The 20,214-nt window shown below is 44.2% G+C and overlaps 1 protein-coding gene across 4 annotated transcripts in view; it reads left to right on the top strand.

The window, feature by feature from the left end:
- Positions 1–20,214, top strand: part of dab2ipa (DAB2 interacting protein a) — a 34,755-nt gene that overhangs the window by 6,365 nt on the left and 8,176 nt on the right. For 3 of the 4 annotated variants that reach the window (XM_085426722.1, XM_085426723.1, XM_085426725.1), the window contains 9 exons: positions 4,586–4,653; positions 4,891–5,000; positions 12,215–12,359; positions 16,473–16,645; positions 18,441–18,712; positions 18,791–18,999; positions 19,093–19,237; positions 19,345–19,489; positions 19,564–19,800. In XM_085426722.1, coding sequence (XP_085282848.1) covers positions 4,586–4,653; positions 4,891–5,000; positions 12,215–12,359; positions 16,473–16,645; positions 18,441–18,712; positions 18,791–18,999; positions 19,093–19,237; positions 19,345–19,489; positions 19,564–19,800 — 1,504 coding nt within the window. Of the gene's footprint in view, positions 1–4,585; positions 4,654–4,890; positions 5,001–12,214; positions 12,360–14,381; positions 16,318–16,472; positions 16,646–18,440; positions 18,713–18,790; positions 19,000–19,092; positions 19,238–19,344; positions 19,490–19,563; positions 19,801–20,214 lie in introns of those variants that run through there. The other variant, XM_085426724.1, reaches the window with a different exon arrangement.

The raw sequence follows: 20,214 nt of genomic DNA on the forward strand, positions 1-20,214 counted from the left end.
GAATAAAGTTTATCAGCGCGGTCATAGATGATGTCACAGATTAATATTAACCTCCTAAGACCTGAACTCTTCCACGGCAGCATTTTTAATTTCTCTTTGATATTTGGGCTGATTGGGACCCGATCGATGTAAAAACAAAGAAACACCAGATTTTTTTTTTTTTACCCAATTTTTGTTCCTATGAAAAATGAGAGCCACGTATGAGGACATTTGTTTTAAACTTTGATGGAACAGTGGTAGTATAATGTCCTCGTAAGTGGATATCAGGCCCTTGTAGAGCAAAAATTTGTATTTTGGTCTAGACAACCCAAAATGTGATGCCCACATATGTGGACACCAGGTCCTAGGAGGTTAAAGTACAAATCATTTTAAATGTGTTGTATCGGATACTAAAGTGCTTCATTATGTGGTCATGTATTGCGTAATAGGAAGAGATTATATATATTTTTTTATATATATATATCTATATATATAGATATATATATATATAGATATATGTCGATATATATATATATAAACCAACTATTAATCCAATAATAAAAATTAGAAATTGAAAAGAAAAAAAAAATGCTGTCAACAGAAAAAATCTAAACATTTCCAAATTTCACAATTAAACAGCTGATTTCCAAAATAATTTTTAAATTGTGATTTGAAATCCTGATTCCTCTCCTCCTTTCCAGTTCCACTTCTCTTCCTAAATCTTTCCCAAAGCTTTTCCAGTTATGGGATTAGCTTGTGCATTCAGCCTTTCTGCGACACTTTAAGCTCTTGTAGAAAAAAACCAAACTAGTCGTGCAGTGAAACGTGCAGGGTGATGCGACTGTGTCTACAGAGAGCATCTGTTGGAACGGCTCCAGGTTAGAGCCATTGCTCCCACACCTTGGTGCTGGTTCCAGGGGCGGGTCTAGAGAATTCTTCTTAGGGTGGCATGGAAATCAAAACATATTTCCTATAAATACAGTCTGCAGGTTTTCTTGGCTTTAGCCCAAGCATGAAGCCCAGTAAGTGGGTTGGAAAGCTGCACAGCATGAGACAGGTTGGTTAAAAATAACAGTTTAATTTAAGCTTCACACTCTGTTTATTACAAACATTCAAACTGGACTCTTCTTAACAGCTACAGTGACATTCAGCAGTGCTGTCACTGACACACGAGACAGAACAATGAGTACACTACGCACTAACTAACCACTAACTACACAACACTACACACTAACTACACGCTAACCTTTAACTACACGCTAACTAATCACGAACTACACAACACTACACACTAACTACACACTAACTAACCTTTAACCACACAACACTATACACTAAATACATGCTAAGTAACCACTAACTACACTCATAACATGCATACATTCATAAGCTAGCATGAGCCTACAAGGATGGGGCTACATGCAGGGATGCTAGCGTTAGCCATGTTACCTCCAACGTGTTATATCAGGTCAGGCTAAGTCCACCTGTATCTAGTCACAGGTCTCCATTTCACTGCCGTTTCTCTTTGTATGCATCATTTGTCCACACTGTACATTTTCAGAGAGTGATAGGCAAGGCTTAATATCCAAGCAGCAGCACAAACACTTTAAAACATCTCCTTGGAAAAGTCGTTCACAGCAAACAGCAACACGTAGCTAGCCTATGTGTCGCTAATCAATCAGACAGCTGCTTACGTTGCACTGCATGCTTAACTGGATTGGTTTTTCTCCAAGGACTAAAATAGCCACAGAAAGGGTAGATGGAAAAGCTAATCCATTAGCAAATTTAATAGTAAATACGATAGCAAATCTAGTAGCTAACAGGAAAAGGTAACTGTATAGAAAAGGAGCAGTGGGACCACCATTTATTGTATAGTTTATCATTAATTATTAATTCATGAAACGCTTTACTTGCTGGTGCTGTACATTACTGAGTTGAGTTTATGAAAACAAGTAATCATTTTGCTAACTTCTCTATTGGTCAGTGAGGACAAGCTCATAGTGCCTCCTGCTGTGCAGTTTCTGTAAGACAGGATTAATAGGAGGTGGAACGACTGTCTGTGGGTGTGGATACTCCTGACTTTGAGCTTAAACACGAACAAATTGAAAAGTTGTTTTACGTTAAATTCGATCTTTAATTATTTTATTCATTAAGACAATACTAAAGTACTCTTTATTTAATAATTTTATTTAAAAAACCATTTCTGAATCATTAATCGCATACAGGATCCAGAGAAAAGTACTAAACTCAGTTCTTGTTCTTCATGTTTACTGAGCTGTATCTTTGCTACACATGTGACCACATGCAACTACTTATATACGAACACAGTGACAAAGACATTCCCGCAAAGAGAATGGCGACTATGTCACCTGCCTTCTCCCTGAGATCAGCAGGGGGGCCCCCACTATCTATCCACACACCCTCCACCCCCCTTGTCCCACTCACTGTGATAAACCACATTTATGATGCTATCCTATATGTTTATAACTAAATGAAACAAAAGTGATATTAGTAAAACATGTGATCAACACATGAAGAAATTTCCATCACGATGGAATGACTGATTTATAAATACTGTTTTTATTTTCACACAAAACTATGAACTAAAAATGTTACTTATGTCTAAACAAATAAAAGAATTAAGGAATGAATTCATAAATTAATTTTCTCGTACAGATTTAATCCATCCATCCATTCGCTTCCGCTTGTCCTTTTCAGGGTCGCGGGGGGCGCTGGAGCCTATCCCAGCTGTCATAGGGCGAGAGGCAGGGTACACCCTGGACAGGTCGCCAGTCTGTCGCAGGGCTAACACACAGGGACAAACAACCATTCGCGCTCACATTCACTCCTAGTGACAATTTGGATTATCCAATTAACCTATCCCCACAAGCTGCATGTCTTTGGACGGTGGGAGGAAGCCGGAGTACCCGGAGAGAACCCACGCAAACACGGGGAGAACATGCAAACCACAGTTAATTATTCTGAATTGGCTTTCATCAGAAAAACTGATCAGATTTAATAAAACCCAGACCATCAAACAGTAACTCTCATCAGTAACTTTTATCAACAGAACAAAGAATTTGTGCTCTGTGATTGGAGGATTTTACTCTCTGCTGAAAAAAACAAACTCACATTCAAATATATTAAAACAGATTTATGTAGAAGTTTTTAATTGGTTTCATGTTTATTTTGAACTGAATTTAAAATAACTACACAGAACATGCAGCTGTCCACAAATAAAGAAATCAAACAAGAGAAATACTTTTTATTTATTGGTTTCTCTTTTTGAATCATTTCTGTTTTATAATTTAAATATAAACACATAAAGGTTCAGTCAAGTTGGGACACAAATGGGTACAAACAGGAAAATAAAATTAAATATTTAACTAAACAAAACTAAATCAAAGCATATAATAAAATTAAAAAATCAAAATTCAGTTTTATTTACACAGCACCAAATCACAACAGCAGTCGCCTCAAGGCGCTTTATATTGTGAGGTAGACCCTACAAAGATAGATACAGAGAAAAACCCAACAATCATATGACCCCCTATGAGCAGCACTGTGGCGACAGTGGGAAGGAAAAACTCCCTTTTAACAGGAAGAAACCTCCGGCAGAACCAGGCTCAGGGAGGGGCGGGGCCATCTGCTGCGACCGGTTGGAGTTAGAGAAGGAAGACAGGATAAAGACATGCTGTGGAAGAGAGACAGAGGTTAATAACAGATATGATTCAGTGCAGAGAGGTCTGTTAACACATAGTGAGTGAGAAAGGTGACTGGAAAGGAAAAACTCAATGCATCATGGGAATCCCCCGGCAGCCTAAGTCTATTGCAGCATAACTAAGGGAGGATTCAGGGTCACCTGGTCCAGCCCTAACTATATGCTTTAGCAAAAAGGAAAGTTTGAAGCCTAATCTTGAAAGTAGAGATAGTGTCTGTCTCCTGAATCCAAACTGGAAGCTGGTTCCACAGAAGAGGGGCCTGAAAACTGAAGGCTCTGCCTCCCATTCTACTTTTAAATACTCTAGGAACAACAAGTAGGCCTGCAGAGCGAGAGCGAAGTGCTCTAATAGGGTGATATGGTACTACAAGGTCATTAAGATAAGATGGGGCCTGATTATTTAAGACCTTGTATGTGAGGAGCAGGATTTTGAATTCTGGACTTAACAGGAAGCCAAACAGGAGAAATCTGCTCTCTCTTTCTAGTCCCTGTCAGGACTCTTGCTGCAGCATTTTGGATTAGCTGAAGGCTTTTCAGGGAGTTTTTAGGACTTCCTGATAATAATGAATTACAGTCGTCCAGCCTGGAAGTAATAAATGCATGAACTAGTTTTTCAGCGTCACTCTGAGACAGGATATTTCTAACTTTAGAGATGTTGCGCAACAACAAAATGAAGTTATTTTAAATGTAAAAACAATATAAATTAACTTAAGTTCAACTAAAATCACATGAAAGGTTTGATCAAACTTATTTAATCAAACAATTTAATTAAAAAAACAACAATTCTCCTTCACCGCTGGTAGTTACCATGGCAACAGCAGAACGTGGCAGCTGATTGATGATAAAAACTACAAATGCTCCCATGATGCATTCTGTCTGTTTCAGAGATGGGGGTGCGCAGACAGAGCATGCCCAGTGCCTCCACTACCGACACACCCACCGCCAGAGTGACGGTGAGCTCTCTCTCCCTCACACACACACACACTCTCTCTCTCTCTCTCTCGCCTGCTGAGATCAGCCTGTTGTTTCCATGGCAACAGGAGTTGAGCTGCTGTCAGCTGTAGATTAACTGACTGACCCCACCTGCTGGTGGGATTTATCTCCACACCAAACTCCATCGAATATCTGTGAATTTAACATCGCTCATTGATCACAGCAGCTAATACGGCTTCACCCGATTTCTTCTTCAGGGTTTTCTGTCTCGCAGGTTGAAGCAGTCGCTGCGTCGGACTCGATCTCAGCCCAAACTGTCTCGTCACAGCAGCTTACAGACCGGGCAGATCAATGCAGCTGACACTAGGTAACAGTCAGTTACCCAGAATTCCACTGGGGTCACTTACTTTGTTGTACAAGTACAGCCTGTCAGTTTAATGTCATATGACTGATCCTCTGTGTTGTGAGTAAACCTGCTATAATTTACAGCGTGCTATAAAAGTGAAGACCACAGGTCTCTGTCTGTCAGGATCCTGGGTCTCCTGACCCAGTGTTGAGTTTCTTCTTTGTTGCCCCGGTTTATTCTATAGAGTGTAGTGTCGTAGTTTTCTGAGTATTTAGTAGCTGCCCTCTGTGCCTCCTTTATGTTGGTCTCTGTGTTTCTTAGTTGCTCTGTCTCCCCTGTCAGCTGTATCCCCTAGTGAAGTCCGCGTTTCTGTGTTACATTTCCTGTTTTACTTTGAAGGTTTGTGTCCTACGTGAATGTGTTTCGCTTCCCTTGGCTGTCGTTGTGTCTGTTTCTCCCACCTGTGCTCCCCTTCTGTGTCTCATTCCCCTCGTTATTTCCCAGTGTATTTAAGCCCTGTGTTTCTCTGTGTCGGGATCTCCCTCATGCTGTGTGTTTCTCCCTGCGTCTTCATGTGTGTGTTTTGTTAGATTCTTCCCAGTTTAGGTTTTGTTGAGATTTCTGTTCAGCAATAAAAGCTGCCATTTTGAGTTTAAGTTTTGCCTCAGTTGAGTCTGCATTTTGGGTCCTTTTCCTGCCTGCACACAGCCGTTCCATGACGCTGTCAGTTTATGACCACCTGAGTATTCAGCATGGTGCGGCAGCGCTCAGGTCTCTGAGTTTGTCAAGATTTAATCTGAGCTGTTTCATTGCAGTAATACACTACAGTTTGTTCCCAAGTGAAATCCTGTATGCTTTGAAATTTCCTCTTGTGGAGTGCCAGTAAGGACACAGAGTACCAAATCCCCAAAACTCGATGTGCAGCATGATGAGGCTCGTATCCTGGACGAGCCCCCAAATCTGTAACTGTCCCTAACTTCACGGCTCAAAGGAACCTACGGTGAAAATTCATGATGCTGCTGCAGTTCACGAAAGTTTTAACAATCCAACCTTATTACTAACTCAGCAATCAGACACAGTCCTCTATTCTAGGTTTTATATAAGAAGATTGCATTTAATACTTGGATGAAAATCCTCTGCTGCCAGTGACTGTATCAGGTACCCATGGACCACATGCTGGTTCCTCCTTGAGATGCTCTGCAGGTCACTGTAGTTTGTATTAAATCCCTGAAAATCTGGTCAGCTGACCTGAGATCAGCTGACTGACTTTAAGAGTATCTCATTTGTTGGGTTTTTTGCAGTTTGCTTTGGCTCCGTACCCACAGAGCACAGCGCTGTCATCAGTAACCACCAAAGAGCAGCTTCCTTGCAGCCGGACATGCCCACGCCATGATGCTGCCGCCATCATGTTAGACAAATGGATGCTTTAGACCATCATCTTTTCTCTCCATCATACAACTTTCTCTCAACTTCATGTGCACAAACACATCTTTAGATGCCACTGGCCTGTAGGTGTAAATAGACTGCAGAGTCCTGGCCTGACGAGGCGGCTCTTCTGTGTTGTAGCCAGAGGTTGTTTGGTTTCCCCGATGTATAAATCCTGCCAATCCTCCTGCACTTACCAGCGTACACCATGTTACTCTGTTTGTGTCGGGCAACCCGATCCTTGGGGTGGACCAGTTTTTGGCGCAGCGTGTTTGGGGTTTAAAAGCCACAGAGACCCGGTGTTTAGATAAAATGCGTCTCAACTGCTCCTGACATGTACGGGATCACTACAGGTTTTCACTTGGGCAGCGGTTGTCCTTCTCTCCTGGATCTACTGGAGCTTTCTTTAGGAGCCTTCCCAGCTTTGACAAAAGTCCAGCTGGGATAACCACATTTACTCAGGGCCTTCTTGATGTTCTTCTGCCTCCCTGGCTGCTGTGTCAGTGGGGATGGTGTTCGCTCTGTGTTGTAGCGTCCTGATGACACCCAGTTTGTGCTCCAGTGGATGATGAGAGTCAAACCTTAGATACTGATCCATATGTGAAGGTTTACGGTACACGTCAGCTTTTAGATGTCCCCCATTACTGATGGAAATCTCACAGTCTAAGAAGGCTAACCTGCCACTGTTCATATCCTCCCTGGTGAATTTGATGTGTCGGTCCACCGAGTTAATGTGGTAATGTGGTATGTCCTGAGATTTGATTTTCACCCAGGTGTCATCCACATACCTGAACCAATGGCTTGGTGGTGTTCCAGGGTAGGATAGCAAAGCCCTCTTTTCCACTTCTTCCATGTACAAATTGGCCACGATAATAATAATAGTAATAATACATTTTATTTATAGGTGCCTTTCAGACCCTCAAGGTCACCTTACAGTAACACGATGGGTGAAACTGGGGAGCCCATGGCACACCCATGTTTCTGCCTGTAGAACTGAGCCTTGTATGTGAAGTAGGTGGAATGAAGACACAGTTCAAACACACTTGGTCGATGCTGAGAGCGGTCCTGTTGCTGAGGTTGGTGTCATCCTGTAGTCTCTTACGAACTACCTCCAACGCTTCCGTGACTGGGATGCAAGTGGAGAGAGATGTAATGTCGTATGAGACCATGGTTTCATCTGCCTCCATAATGACATCTCTCACCTTCTCAACAAAATCCAGGATGTTCTGGATGTGGTGTTCAGAGCTGCCTACCAACGGGTTGAGGATCGAAGCCAGAAGCTTGGAGATGTTATAGGTGACCTAGTTGATCATGCAGACAATCGGTCTTAAAGGTGCACCCTGTTTATGTATCTTCAGTAAACCATACAGACTTGGTGTGGCTCTGGTATGAGGTCTGGTCAATAGCCTTGTCTTGTTCTAACTGCTTCAGACAGTCTATCACCCTCTTCCTGTAACCACTTCCTGGGTCTCATTTCAGGGGCTCAAGTGTTTTTGTCACTGAGCAGTGACAACATGCTAGCTTCAGTCATTGTGCAGATATACTGTTTATGAGGTTTAGTCAGCTGAGTCTGAAGGAGTCACCTGATGATGATGAAACGTTTCTCCCACTGAAAACGTCCAGGTGAACAGAATCAACCTTTGGGATGTACCTACCTGGATGACCGAGTGTGCATCAAGCCTTTGTTAGATGTATTACAGTGTGTTCTTCCTGAGTGCACCTAGAGGTTTGCACCTTGTTGTAAACTCTCTGTCTCTTGGTCTACAGCTTCCCAGCGATGCTCCTGCCATGTTCCTGACCTGGCTTATGTTTCCAATCATTTTAATAAATCTGTCATCATCCACTCTTCTGAGCTGCTCACTGCTCTCATTGTTGTTTCTGCTCTCTGATTATTTTATTCTTGTATTATCAGCCTAGTGATGGCCTCCTTCACTGACATCTTTCATGTCGTGCTTACAGTTAACGGTTATATCAGCTCTGTTATCTGTTATCAGCTTCATTAGTCCTGGAATGATGAGGGAACAGGCTTCACCTTTCAGGCAGGTGACAGTCCAGTGCCTTTGGGGATTGTGTGTAAACATGTTCGTGAAGTATTAAAACCAAACTTTTATGAACGCCTGAGTTAAAGCTGGGCGCGAGCGTATGCAGCAGCGTCTGAGCGGCTGCGTGTGGAGGTTGGTGTTGATATAAAACCGGGGAGAGATGCGGCGTTTGATTCCTGCCTCGATGACACCAAATGGAAAATTCCACTTTCTGCTGCAGACAGGAAGTGTGTGCGTACAGGACCAGAGAAGAAGAAGCTCAGAGCGGCTGCAATAACACGCGTGTAACCGCAGCCTGTTTAACACATCAACACGTATCGTACATGTGCGCTGCTGGGGGGGGGGGGGGGGCACCCCTGACAGGCCAGCAGAGGAGACAAGGAGGATAAAGAGGAGCAGAGAGGGAGGAAGTAGGGCAGCCTCACTGCAGGGGAGGGGCAAGAGCTGACAGACAAGGGGGGTGAGTCACATAGAGACAGACAGAGAGAGAGAGAGTGAGGAAGGGGAGGGAGGGCTGAAGCTGTGAAGCATCAGAAACAGCAAACACACACAGACAGACAGACAGGTTCATCCACACAGCATCAGCAGCTTCTCCATCTTCCTCCTCCTCTTCCTCCTGCTCGCTGCTGAAGGAGGCCATGAATTTATAGCTGTCTCCTCCTCCTCCTCCTCCTCAGCAGGATGCTCGGTGAGTGTCTTTGATCCTCTTTGTCCTCCGATCAGAAAAATGTGCTGCAGTGGATTTCTGCTTTGTGTGTGTGTGTGTGTGTTGGGGAGGTGCGTGCATGCTGCCGTCTTCCACCTGATTTGCATTTCCATGCATGATTCGTTTCTGTGTGTGCGCGTTAGCATGGCTGCAATCTGCACATAGCTAGCGTGCTATGCTGTGTTCCTGTGTGTAGCACACAGCATAGCAAGGTTACACACAGACACACACAGACATGCAGCATTAGCCATATAACCAGCTTGTTAAGACAAGATGACGAGCTAACCGAGCAACACACCCGTCCTGCTGTGTGTGTATAAAAAGCTAAAGAGGGTCATCATCATCTTGTTTATCATCAGTTCAATTCAATTTTATTTACACAGCGCCAAATCACAACAACAGTCGCCTCAAGATGCTTTTTTGTGAGGTAGACCCTACAATAATACATACAGAGAAAAGCCCAACAATCATATGACCCCATATGAGAAAGCACTGTGGCGACAGTGGGAAGGAAAAACTCCCTTTTAACAGGAAGAAACCTCCGACAGAACCAGGCTCAGGGAGGGGCGGGGCCATCTGCTGTGATTGGTTGGGGTGAGAGAAGGAAGACAGGATAAAGACATGCTGTGGAAGAGAGACAGAGATTAATAACAGATATGATTCAGTGCAGAGAGGTCTGTTAACACATAGTGAGCGAGAAAGGTGACTGGAAAGGAAAAACTCAATGCATCATGGGAATCCCCCGGCAGCCTACGTCTATTGCAGCATAACTAAGGGAGGATTCAGGGTCACCTGGTCCAGCCCTAACTATATGCTTTAGCAAAAAGGAAAGTTTGAAGCCTAATCTTAAAAGTAGAGATAGTGTCTGTCTCCCAAATCCAAACTGGAAGCTGGTTCCACAGAAGAGGGGCCTGAAAACTGAAGGCTCTGCCTCCCATTCTACTTTTAAATACTCTAGGAACAACAAGTAGGCCTGCAGAGCGAGAGTGAAGTGCTCTAATAGGCTGATATGGTACTACAAGGTCATTAAGATAAGATGGGGCCTGATTATTTAAGACCTTGTATGTGAGGAGCAGGATTTTGAATTCTGGATTTAACAGGAAGCCAATCATCATCACTGCTTAGTGTTGACCTGTCCACCTCAGACACCGACAGGCCACGGTGCCTTAAACCTGCAGTCCAGCAGGGGGAGACTCTGCTGTGATTTGTTAGGAGTGAGGAAATGAGCCCAGGTGTTATTCAGGTCTCATTGGATAAAAAGTGATGGTTGTCATGGAAGAGAAGGTCCAGTCACAGTCTGAGAGGAGCGGGAAGCAGGGGGAGGGTTCTGGGGAGGTGGCGTGCAGTGGATTGGACGCTGTGATGGAAATATCGTCACACAGTTTCAGTTCAACGTACCAAATCACAGCATTGCCATGATGTCATTCACTGGTTAGTGATGCCTCCATGTTCATGTTTCCAGAGGTGCTAATGCTAATGCTAGCAGAATCATTTAGCAAGAGTGACATCAAATCAAATTGCACAGCCTTCATGAATGGTCTGTTAGTACAGTAACCTCACAGCAGCCATATTATTGTCAAAAAGGCCACGCCCCTAACATTGCAGACTAAAACGTTTGAGTTATAACAACATGCTTTCCTGTGCACGTGTTATGAAGGAGGAAGCTTGAGTATCAAGCTGTAAACATGTTTATTTCAACATGGCAGTTTGTAGGGACTGACTCACTGCTGCCTCTGCTGCATGGCAGAGGAACTGCAGGTGTGTGGACGAGTGCATTTGGCTCTCAGTGTCCAAATACACCAAAACTACTGGATGGGGTGTTTGAGGTGAGAGGAGGGCTGTCCATCGGACAGTCGGCTGCTGGTCATCGTTCGTACTTCCTGTTGTCGTGTTTACGTCTGTCAGTGATCAGACTCTGACCGTGTCCGTTCACACTGACTCTGTAAGCTCTGCAGCCTCTCCCTGAACTGTGACACATTTGCACATGATAAATAAATAAATGTTGTGGAGAAGCCGAGATCAGCTTTGTTTTCTGCATCGGAGTTAATCAGGTCGGCGTGTGGTGGCTGCCTCCCTGCGCGCTCCGTCAGAGCTGCTGTGGTTGTGTTCGGTCCGGAGGACAGGAAGCTGGGTTTCTGCTTGTTAACAGCTCCGTGGAGGAGTGAGTTATGTAACGAATGGAGGCCTGTGTGGTGGAGACATGCAGAGGTCTCCTCGCTCAGTGATGAACGTGGCCTCAGAGGCTGGTGGAGCATCGAGGCACCGCAACGGGATCTTTCCCAGAGGTGCCCTTTGTTTTAATTCTCGGGCTTTACGAGAGCAGCTGTGCATGATTCACAGCTCAGAATAATCCATATTCATACTCAGCCTGCATCCTCTACCTGAAAAACCCTTCCCTAAAATGCCACTTTCTTCTGAGGGGCAGCACCTCAGACCCATTTCAGAGCGTCAGACATGAAGTCCAGGTGTGCCAATGAGGAGCATCATCTCACGATGCAACAGGAAGCACCAAGCCCAGCATGACATCTGTACGTGTAATCACATGTGCTGCAGCAAAGTTTGGAAGCAGATGAAATGACTCTGGCTGAATATGAATCCTGAGCTTTTACTCCATCACTGGCTCGTACATTTGTTTCTAACGCCGCGTCACACTGTAATACTTCAGAACCGCCTTCTTTTATTAAATGTAACTTTACTTTATGACACCTCAAATGTCTTGAAAAGTATCAAACTGATTGGCTTGTGCTGAACCAATCAGAGGTCCTGATTAGGTTCTCCTTGACCTCCTGAGCTTCAGCCCGACAGTTGTTTCAGCTCCACCTTGCTCTACAGCTCCAGGTGAACCTGATCACACTCGCTGCATCACTCGGTCTCTGTTGTCAGATCCAAGTCAAATCTCATGTTCATTTTTCAGTGTAGATCACCTTCTTTGTGTCCCTGGAGACGTCCAGGAGACGTCCTAGACTTCTCTGACAATCCAGGTTTGGGATCCATGCCTCTGGAAACTCGATGAGTGCGTCTTCCTGTCCTGTTAGTAATCACACTGTGTATGTTTGTTTCAGGTGTGTGATGCGTCGGCTGCGTTGCGGTAGCCAGGAGTCGTTGCTAAGCACTGGCTGTGTATCGTCTCTCGAGCTCAGGATGGACCAATCAGTGATTATTAAGCCGGTTCACTCATCCCTGCTGGGACAGGACTACTGCTTCGAGGTGACGCAAACAACACACACAAACTGCAGCACTCCCAAAACCGAGGTGTCCCAACACAATCATTTACATACTGCTCTGTGCCTGCCTATTACACCAGCCTATTAATCAACCAAAAACCCAGACAGACTTTTAATTCATTTGAAAGCCTGATGCTTAGCCTCGTCCACCCCAGCTGTAAAACTCAGAAACCAGTCTTACTTGTTATCATCTATCGTCCACCTGGGCCTTACACAGAGTTTCTCTCTGATTTCTCAGACTTTATATCTAATTTAGTTCTGAGCTCAGATAAAATAATTATTGTGGGTGATTTTAACATCCATGTAGATGCTAAAAATGACAGCCTCAACATGGCATTTAATCTGTTATTAGACTCAATTGGCTTCTCTCAAAATGTAAAAGAACCCACCCACCACTTTAATCACACTCTAGATCTTGTTTTAACATATGGCATAGAAACTGAACATTTAACAGTGTTTCCTGAAAACCCTCTCCTGTCTGATCATTTCCTGATAACATTTACATTTACAATAATTGATTACACAGCAGTGGAGACTTTATCACAGTAGATGTCTTTCTGAAAGCGCTGTAACTAAGTTTAAGAATATAATCCACCCACTGTTATCATCTTCAATGCCCTGTACCAACACAGAGCAGAGCAGCTATCTGAACGCTGCTCCAACAGAGGTCGATCATCTTGTTAATAATTTCACCTCCTCACTACGTACGGCTCTGGATACTGTAGCTCCTGTGAAAACTAAGGTCTCTAATCAGAAGTACCTGACTCCGTGGTATAATTCTCAAACACGTAGCCTAAAGCAGATGACTCGTAATCTGGAGAGGAAATGGCGTGTCACAAATTTAGAGGATCATCATTTAGCCTGGAGAAATAGTTTGCTGCTTTATAAGAAAGCCCTCCACAAAGCCAGAACATCTTACTATTCATCACTGATTGAAGAAAATAAGAACAACCCCAGGTTTCTCTTCAGCACTGTAGCCAGGCTGACAAACAGTCAGAGCTCTGTTGAGCCAACCATCCCTTTAACGTTAACTAGTAATGACTTCATGAACTTCTTCACAAATACAATTTTTATCATTAGAGAAAAAATTACCAGTAATCATCCCACAGATGTAATATTATCTACAGCTACTCTTAGTACCATTGATGTTAAGTTAGACTCTTTTTCTCTAATTGATCTTTCTGAGTTAACTTCAATAATTACTTCCTCCAAACCATCAACATGTCTTTTAGACCCCATTCCTACAAAACTGCTCAAAGAAGTCCTGCCATTAATTAATTCTTCGATCTTAAATATGATCAGCCTATCTCTAATGATCAGCTATGTACCACAGGCCTTCAAGCTAGCTGTAGTTAAATCTTTACTCAAAAAGCATCTCTAGACCCAGCAGTCTTAGCTAATTATAGGCCAATCTCCAACCTTCCTTTATATCAAACATCCTTGAAAGAGCAGTTGTCAAACAGCTAACAGATCATCTGCAGAGGTTTATTTGAAGAGTTTCAGTCAGGTTTCAGAGCTCATCACAGCACAGAAACAGCTTTAGTGAAGGTTACAAATGATCTTCTTATGGCCTCTGACAGTGGACTCATCTCTGTGCTTGTCCTGCTAGACCTCAGTGCAGCGTTCGATACTGTCGACCATAATATCCTATTAGAGCGATTAGAACATGCTGTAGGTATTACAGGTACTGCACTGCAGTGGTTTGTATCATATCTAATAGACTCCAGTTTGTGCATGTAAATGGAGAGTCCTCTTCACACACTGAGGTTAATTATGGAGTTCCACAGGGTTCAGTGCTAGGACCAATTCTGTTTACATTATACATGCTTCCCTTAGGCAGCATCATTAGAAGACATAGCATACATTTACACTGCTATGCAGATGACACCCAGCTCTATCTGTCCATGAAGCCAGATAACACACACCAATGAGTTAGACTGCAGGAATGTCTTAAAGACATAAAGACCTGGATGGCCGCTAACTTTCTGCTTCTTCATTCAGATCAAACTGAGGTTATTGTACTCGGCCCTGAAAATCTTAGAAATATGGTATCTAACCAGATTCTTACTCTGGATGGCATTACCTTGGCCTCCAGTAACACTGTGAGGAACCTTGGAGTCATTTTTGACCAGGACATGTCCTTCAATGCACATATTAAACAAATATGTAAGACTGCTTTCTTCCATTTGTGCAACATCTCTAAAGTTAGAAATATCCTGTCTCAGAGTGACGCTGAAAAACTAGTTCATGCATTTATTACTTCCAGGCTGGACGACTGTAATTCATTATTATCAGGAAGTCCTAGAAACTCCCTGAAAAGCCTTCAGCTGATCCAAAATGCTGCAGCAAGAGTCCTGACAGGGACTAGAAAGACAGAGCAGATTTCTCCTGTTTTGGCTTCCTGTTAAATCCAGAATTCAAAATCCTGCTCCTCACATACAAGGTCTTAAATAATCAGGCCCCATCTTATCTTAATGACCTTGTAGTACCATATCACCCTATTAGAGCACTTCGCTCTCGCTCTGCAGGCCTACTTGTTGTTCCTAGAGTATTTAAAAGTAGAATGGGAGGCAGAGCCTTCAGTTTTCAGGCCCCTCTTCTGTGGAACCAGCTTCCAGTTTGGATTCAGGAGACAGACACTATCTCTACTTTCAAGATTAGGCTTCAAACTTTCCTTTTTGCTAAAGCATATAGTTAGGGCTGGACCAGGTGACCCTGAATCCGCCCTTAGTTATGCTGCAATAGACGTAGGCTGCCGGGGGATTCCCATGATGCATTGAGTTTTTCCTTTCCAGTCACCTTTCTCACTCACTATGTGTTAACAGACCTCTCTGCATTGAATCATATCTGTTATTAACCTCTGTCTCTCTTCCACAGCATGTCTTTATCCTGTCTTCCTTCTCTCACCCCAACCAATCACAGCAGATGGCCCCGCCCCTCCCTGAGCCTGGTTCTGCTGGAGGTTTCTTCCTGTTAAAAGGGAGTTTTTCCTTCCCACTGTCGCCAAAGTGCTGCTCATAGGGGATCATATGATTGTTGGGTTTTTCTCTGTATGTATTATTGTAGGGTCTACCTCACAATATAAAGCGCCTTGAGGCGAATGTTGTTGTGATTTGGCGCTGTGTAAAAAAAATTGCATTGAACTGAATTGAATTGACCTGCGTTACCTCACAATTCCAGCAGAGGGCAGGGCAGAATCCCAACTGTAAAACACAAATATGACGAAGCTTCGTGATCGAGGTTTCTGATCACCATCAGATCCATTGTTGTGTTTCACACGGATCAGTTTCCGACTTGTTTTCATTTATTTTTTACAGGTTTTCATCTCAACTTTCAAAATGTCTTTTATTTTGAAAGAATGTTTATCAGAATAACCGCAGCCTCGTTTAACGCCTTCAAATCTACCAGAGGAAGTGACATTATTACAGAACATCTGTTCAACCAATGATTTTCATCAGATTTCCACGTCTCCTTCATCGAGCTGTAAATCAAGTTTAAAGTCTCACAGCTCCAATGTGCAGCCATCGCCTTACTGAGCGTGCTGAGTAACAAAATCATTCACTTTAGTTCAAAGTGAAAATCTTCAAAGCAAAGTTTCTGCTGCTTTCACCTCTCAGATTATTTTACAGAGAAATGTTTACATTGTTTAGCGACTTTATCACCAAATGGTAATGTCTCTGATTGGAATGTGCTCATTTTGTATAAAACCACTAGCTCTAATCTGGCTTAACAGAGAACCGATAACCTCGGCGGTGTTATCTCTGATGAACGCCTGACTTTGTTGAGCTGCGTGCGGCCCTGAGACTCGTCTGCATTTCATCCACACAAACAGCAAACAGAGTTTCAGGAACTACAGATGTTACCTGATCGGACACGTTGAGGTCAGAGTCATCATCCGAGATGGCTCTGACTGTAACCCTCGTCATCAGGACTTTCTCATGGTTGGAAACATTTTTCTGTCATGTTTTGTTAATCAGGTCACAAAAACGATCCAAAGCTTCTCTCTCAGAGGGACAGCGTTTGGTTGGAAGACACAAGGGTTTCACTCAGCTGACATCGGTGCCCTCTTGTGTCTCCGTGGTTGCCTGTCTCCTAGGTAACAACCTCGACGGGAACAAAGTGTTTCTCGTGTCGCTCAGCAGCAGAAAGAGACAAATGGATGGAGAACCTGCGACGTGCTGTTCACCCCAACAAGGACAACAGCCGGCGGCTGGAGAACGTGCTGACGGTGTGGGTGGTGGAGGCCAAAGACCTGCCCGCCAAGAAACGGTAGGCGGCGCTGCACCAGCCCACCTGCTCCAAGTATCACAGTTACATCTGTGAGCTGCAGCGAAACAGTAGAACACAAACAGTAATCCTACTATGTTTAGTGCAGGTAGTAACTAGATTACTTCTACTACATGTAGTAATCAGAGCATTTGTGCTACCGGCAGTAATTAGAGTATCGCAGACATTCCTGCAGTTTAACTAATCCGGTTGTTCAGTGATGACGCGACGAATCCTACTTCCGGGTCTAAAGTAGTCTGCGTTTAATATGGCTTTTGTGTTGTTAACATGTTTAATGTTATGTATTTTCTTCTATTTGATCTCAAAAAGCTCCTAAAACAGTCAGTGATCACTGTTGACCTCCCTCGGCTTTTATTACCACTAATCATTTATTTAAGCTCAGTTTTTAAAACCTTAGGATGTAACTACAGCCCAGCCCATGCAGCAGTATATGAATGACTAACCTCGTATTGTGGATGGATTATCTCAGTTGTTCTCCTGGCTGAAGTTTGGTCCTTTTACAGCATCCTGCCATGCGATTACATTTGTTCCTGACCACCGAGAACACTCACGTTAACTTTTATCGAGTGGGAAAAAAGTTAGCTTGTTTATATTATGCTAACATAGCTGTGTCGCTAGCGGTCACGTAGCACATCATTATATACCAGCTAGCCCAACTTCAGTAACCCTACAAATGTCACTGCTGTTTAGTTTTCTGTCTTCATTTATGTTGGAAGTGATAACAGAGCTGTACGTTTTAATTTGTTTCCAAAACCCCGCAGTCAGGACATGCTATATTGTATTTAGATAGAAGCTAGCGAGCTAACTCCCTGCTAACTTCTAACTCCGTTAAATGTCATAAATTCCGTTTTCATGGATGCCTGGATGTTAAACTCAATTGTTACACCTGGTAGAGCAGAACGCTGATCATTTTATTAAAGATGAAAGACTTTAGACAGTTTTTCAACTCTCAGTAATGCCACAGTGATCGTTTGATATATGGACCTGCAGCAGAGTTTAGGCCCAGACACGGCTAGTGACGTCAGACTTAACGACCGGATAGTGTGTGTGGACACATAAAGTTGGGTGTCATCTGCATAGCAGTGTAAATGTATGTTACGCCTTCTAAAGGTGGACGTGGCTCGCACTGTGCTGGCGCTAGCTAGAGCGAAGGACCCAACATCTGTGTCGCGCTGGGTGCTGCAGTCAATTTTTACAGCTGCTGTACGTGTACGAGATGCGCCCGCTTCCTGTCATTTCCAAACACGTATCTCTGACTTTGTTTAGTTAGTGACGTTTCCACAGCACAGCTCTCCTGCCGAGGTCCACAGAGACATGAAACAAATGACTTACTCAAAGCAGTTGTACTATGAGCACGGCGTGCGCGCGCCCTCGCTGGCGTGCACTTTGCTTGACGCAGCAGGAAACTGCTGCAATCGAAATGAATATGTTTCTATTAGATTACTGTGATTCAAACCACTTGCAGTAATCATAGTACTTGTACTGCATATAATAACTGCAGGACTTGTGCTGCAGATAATAATGGTAGTACTTTTACTGCAAACAGCTATTGCAGTACTTATATTGTAGATTGCTGAAGTGTGCTGCAGATAGTAGTTGTAGTACTGTAGGTATTTATTTATTTATTCTGTGTACTACTGAATCTGTTTATTTGTATTCAAACACAGTACTGCTGTACTTATTCTTAGTTTATGTGTAGTTTTACAGTTTGCACCTTCGATCCATGAGGACGACATTTCACACGACCCGACCACTAATCACAGTACATGTACTGCAGGTACTTCTGCGAGCTGTGTCTGGACGATAGCCTCTACGCTCGGACGTCCTGTAAGCTGAAAACTGACAACATCTTCTGGGGCGAGCGCTTCGATTTCAGCAGCCTCCCACCTGTCGCCTCCATCACGCTGCACCTGTACAAGGACACCGACCGGAAGAGGAAGAAGGACAAAAGCAGCTACGTCGGGTTAGTCAACATCCCAGTCGCCACGGTGACTGGCAGACAGCTGGTGGAGAAGTGGTACACACTGAGCACGCCCAGTACAATCCGAGGTATGTAGATCCACTCGGGCTCGTGCGCTGAGGTGTCTCATTTGTGTCACCCTCTTAACCTGTCCCACCCGATTTCAGGTAAGTCGTCTGTGCCAACAGTGAGGGTCAAAGCACGTTACCAGAGTATCGTCATCCTGCCGATGGAGCAGTACAAAGAGTTTGCGGAGTACATCAGTTCCAACTACCTGCTGCTCTGCTCCACCTTGGAGGCCTCAATCAGCCTGAGAGCGAAGGAGGAGCTCGCTGCTGCACTCGTGCACATCCTGCACAGCACGGGCAAGGCCAAGGTAACCCCGCCCACCACACCTGAACTCTACACCTGGCCTGCCACCACCACCTGTTCTTCTTTCAGCCCAGTGACCTTTCACCCCTCACTGCAGGACTTCCTGACCGACCTGATGATGTCAGAGGTGGACCGTTGCCGTGACAACGACCAGCTGATCTTTAGAGAGAACACATTGGCGACCAAAAGCATTGAGGAATACCTGAAGCTGATTGGACAGAAATACCTACAGGATGCACTTGGTACACACACACACACACACAAACACAAGCCCCCCTGTGTGCTTATTGTGATATTTATTGATCGTGTGTGTGTGTGTGTGTGTGTGTGTGTGTGTGTGTGTGTCCAGGTGAGTTCATCAAAGCTCTGTACGAGTCTGATGAGAACTGTGAGGTGGACCCGTCTCGCTGTGCGACCTCTGACCTCGCGGAGCATCAGGCCAACCTGAGGATGTGCTGCGAGCTGGCATTTTGCAAAATTCTTGACTCATACAGGTACGCACACAAGATCACGCACACCACTGACGCTCCAGGCCGGCACACGCTGACTCTTGCCGATTGTCACTCAGGGTCTTCCCCCGGGAGCTGAAGGAGGTGTTTGGGTCATGGCGGCAGGAATGCGGCAACCGAGGACGGCCAGACATCAGCGAGCGCCTCATCAGCGCCTCGCTGTTCTTGCGCTTCCTGTGTCCGGCCGTGATGTCGCCATCACTATTCGACCTGATGCAGGAATACCCTGATGAACGCACAGCGAGAACCCTGACGCTGATCGCCAAAGTGATTCAGAACCTTGCCAACTTCAGCAAGTACGCCACGGCTTTTATTGTGAAACAATACAGGGCTTTTATTTGGAAAGGACAGCAGCCTTTTTTCTAACGGGGTGTAGGCCTTTTATTTTGATGGAATACAGGGTTTTTATTTTGAAAGGACTCCAAGGCTTTTATTCTAAAGGAGCAAAGAATTTTAAAAAGAATTTATTTTGAAAGCAGTTTAGGGCTTTTTTTAAAGGACTTTTATTCTGAAGGAGTGATGAGTATTTATGGTGAAGGAGTGGAAGGCTTTTAGTTCTGAAAGGAGTTCAGGACCAGTATTCTGGAAGAAGCCCAGGGCTTTTATTGTGACGTACCAAGCCTGTTCTGAAGTAGTGCAGAGCTTTTACTTTGAAGTCTTTGTACCTGCACTGTGCACGGCTACCTGCCAACTGTATGCGTGCGTGCATG

This window comes from Rhamphochromis longiceps, linkage group LG12 (genome assembly GCF_057381845.1).
Source record: "Rhamphochromis longiceps isolate RC_006_pf linkage group LG12, R_longiceps_female_GT1.1, whole genome shotgun sequence".
Taxonomy (NCBI): domain Eukaryota; kingdom Metazoa; phylum Chordata; class Actinopteri; order Cichliformes; family Cichlidae; genus Rhamphochromis; species Rhamphochromis longiceps.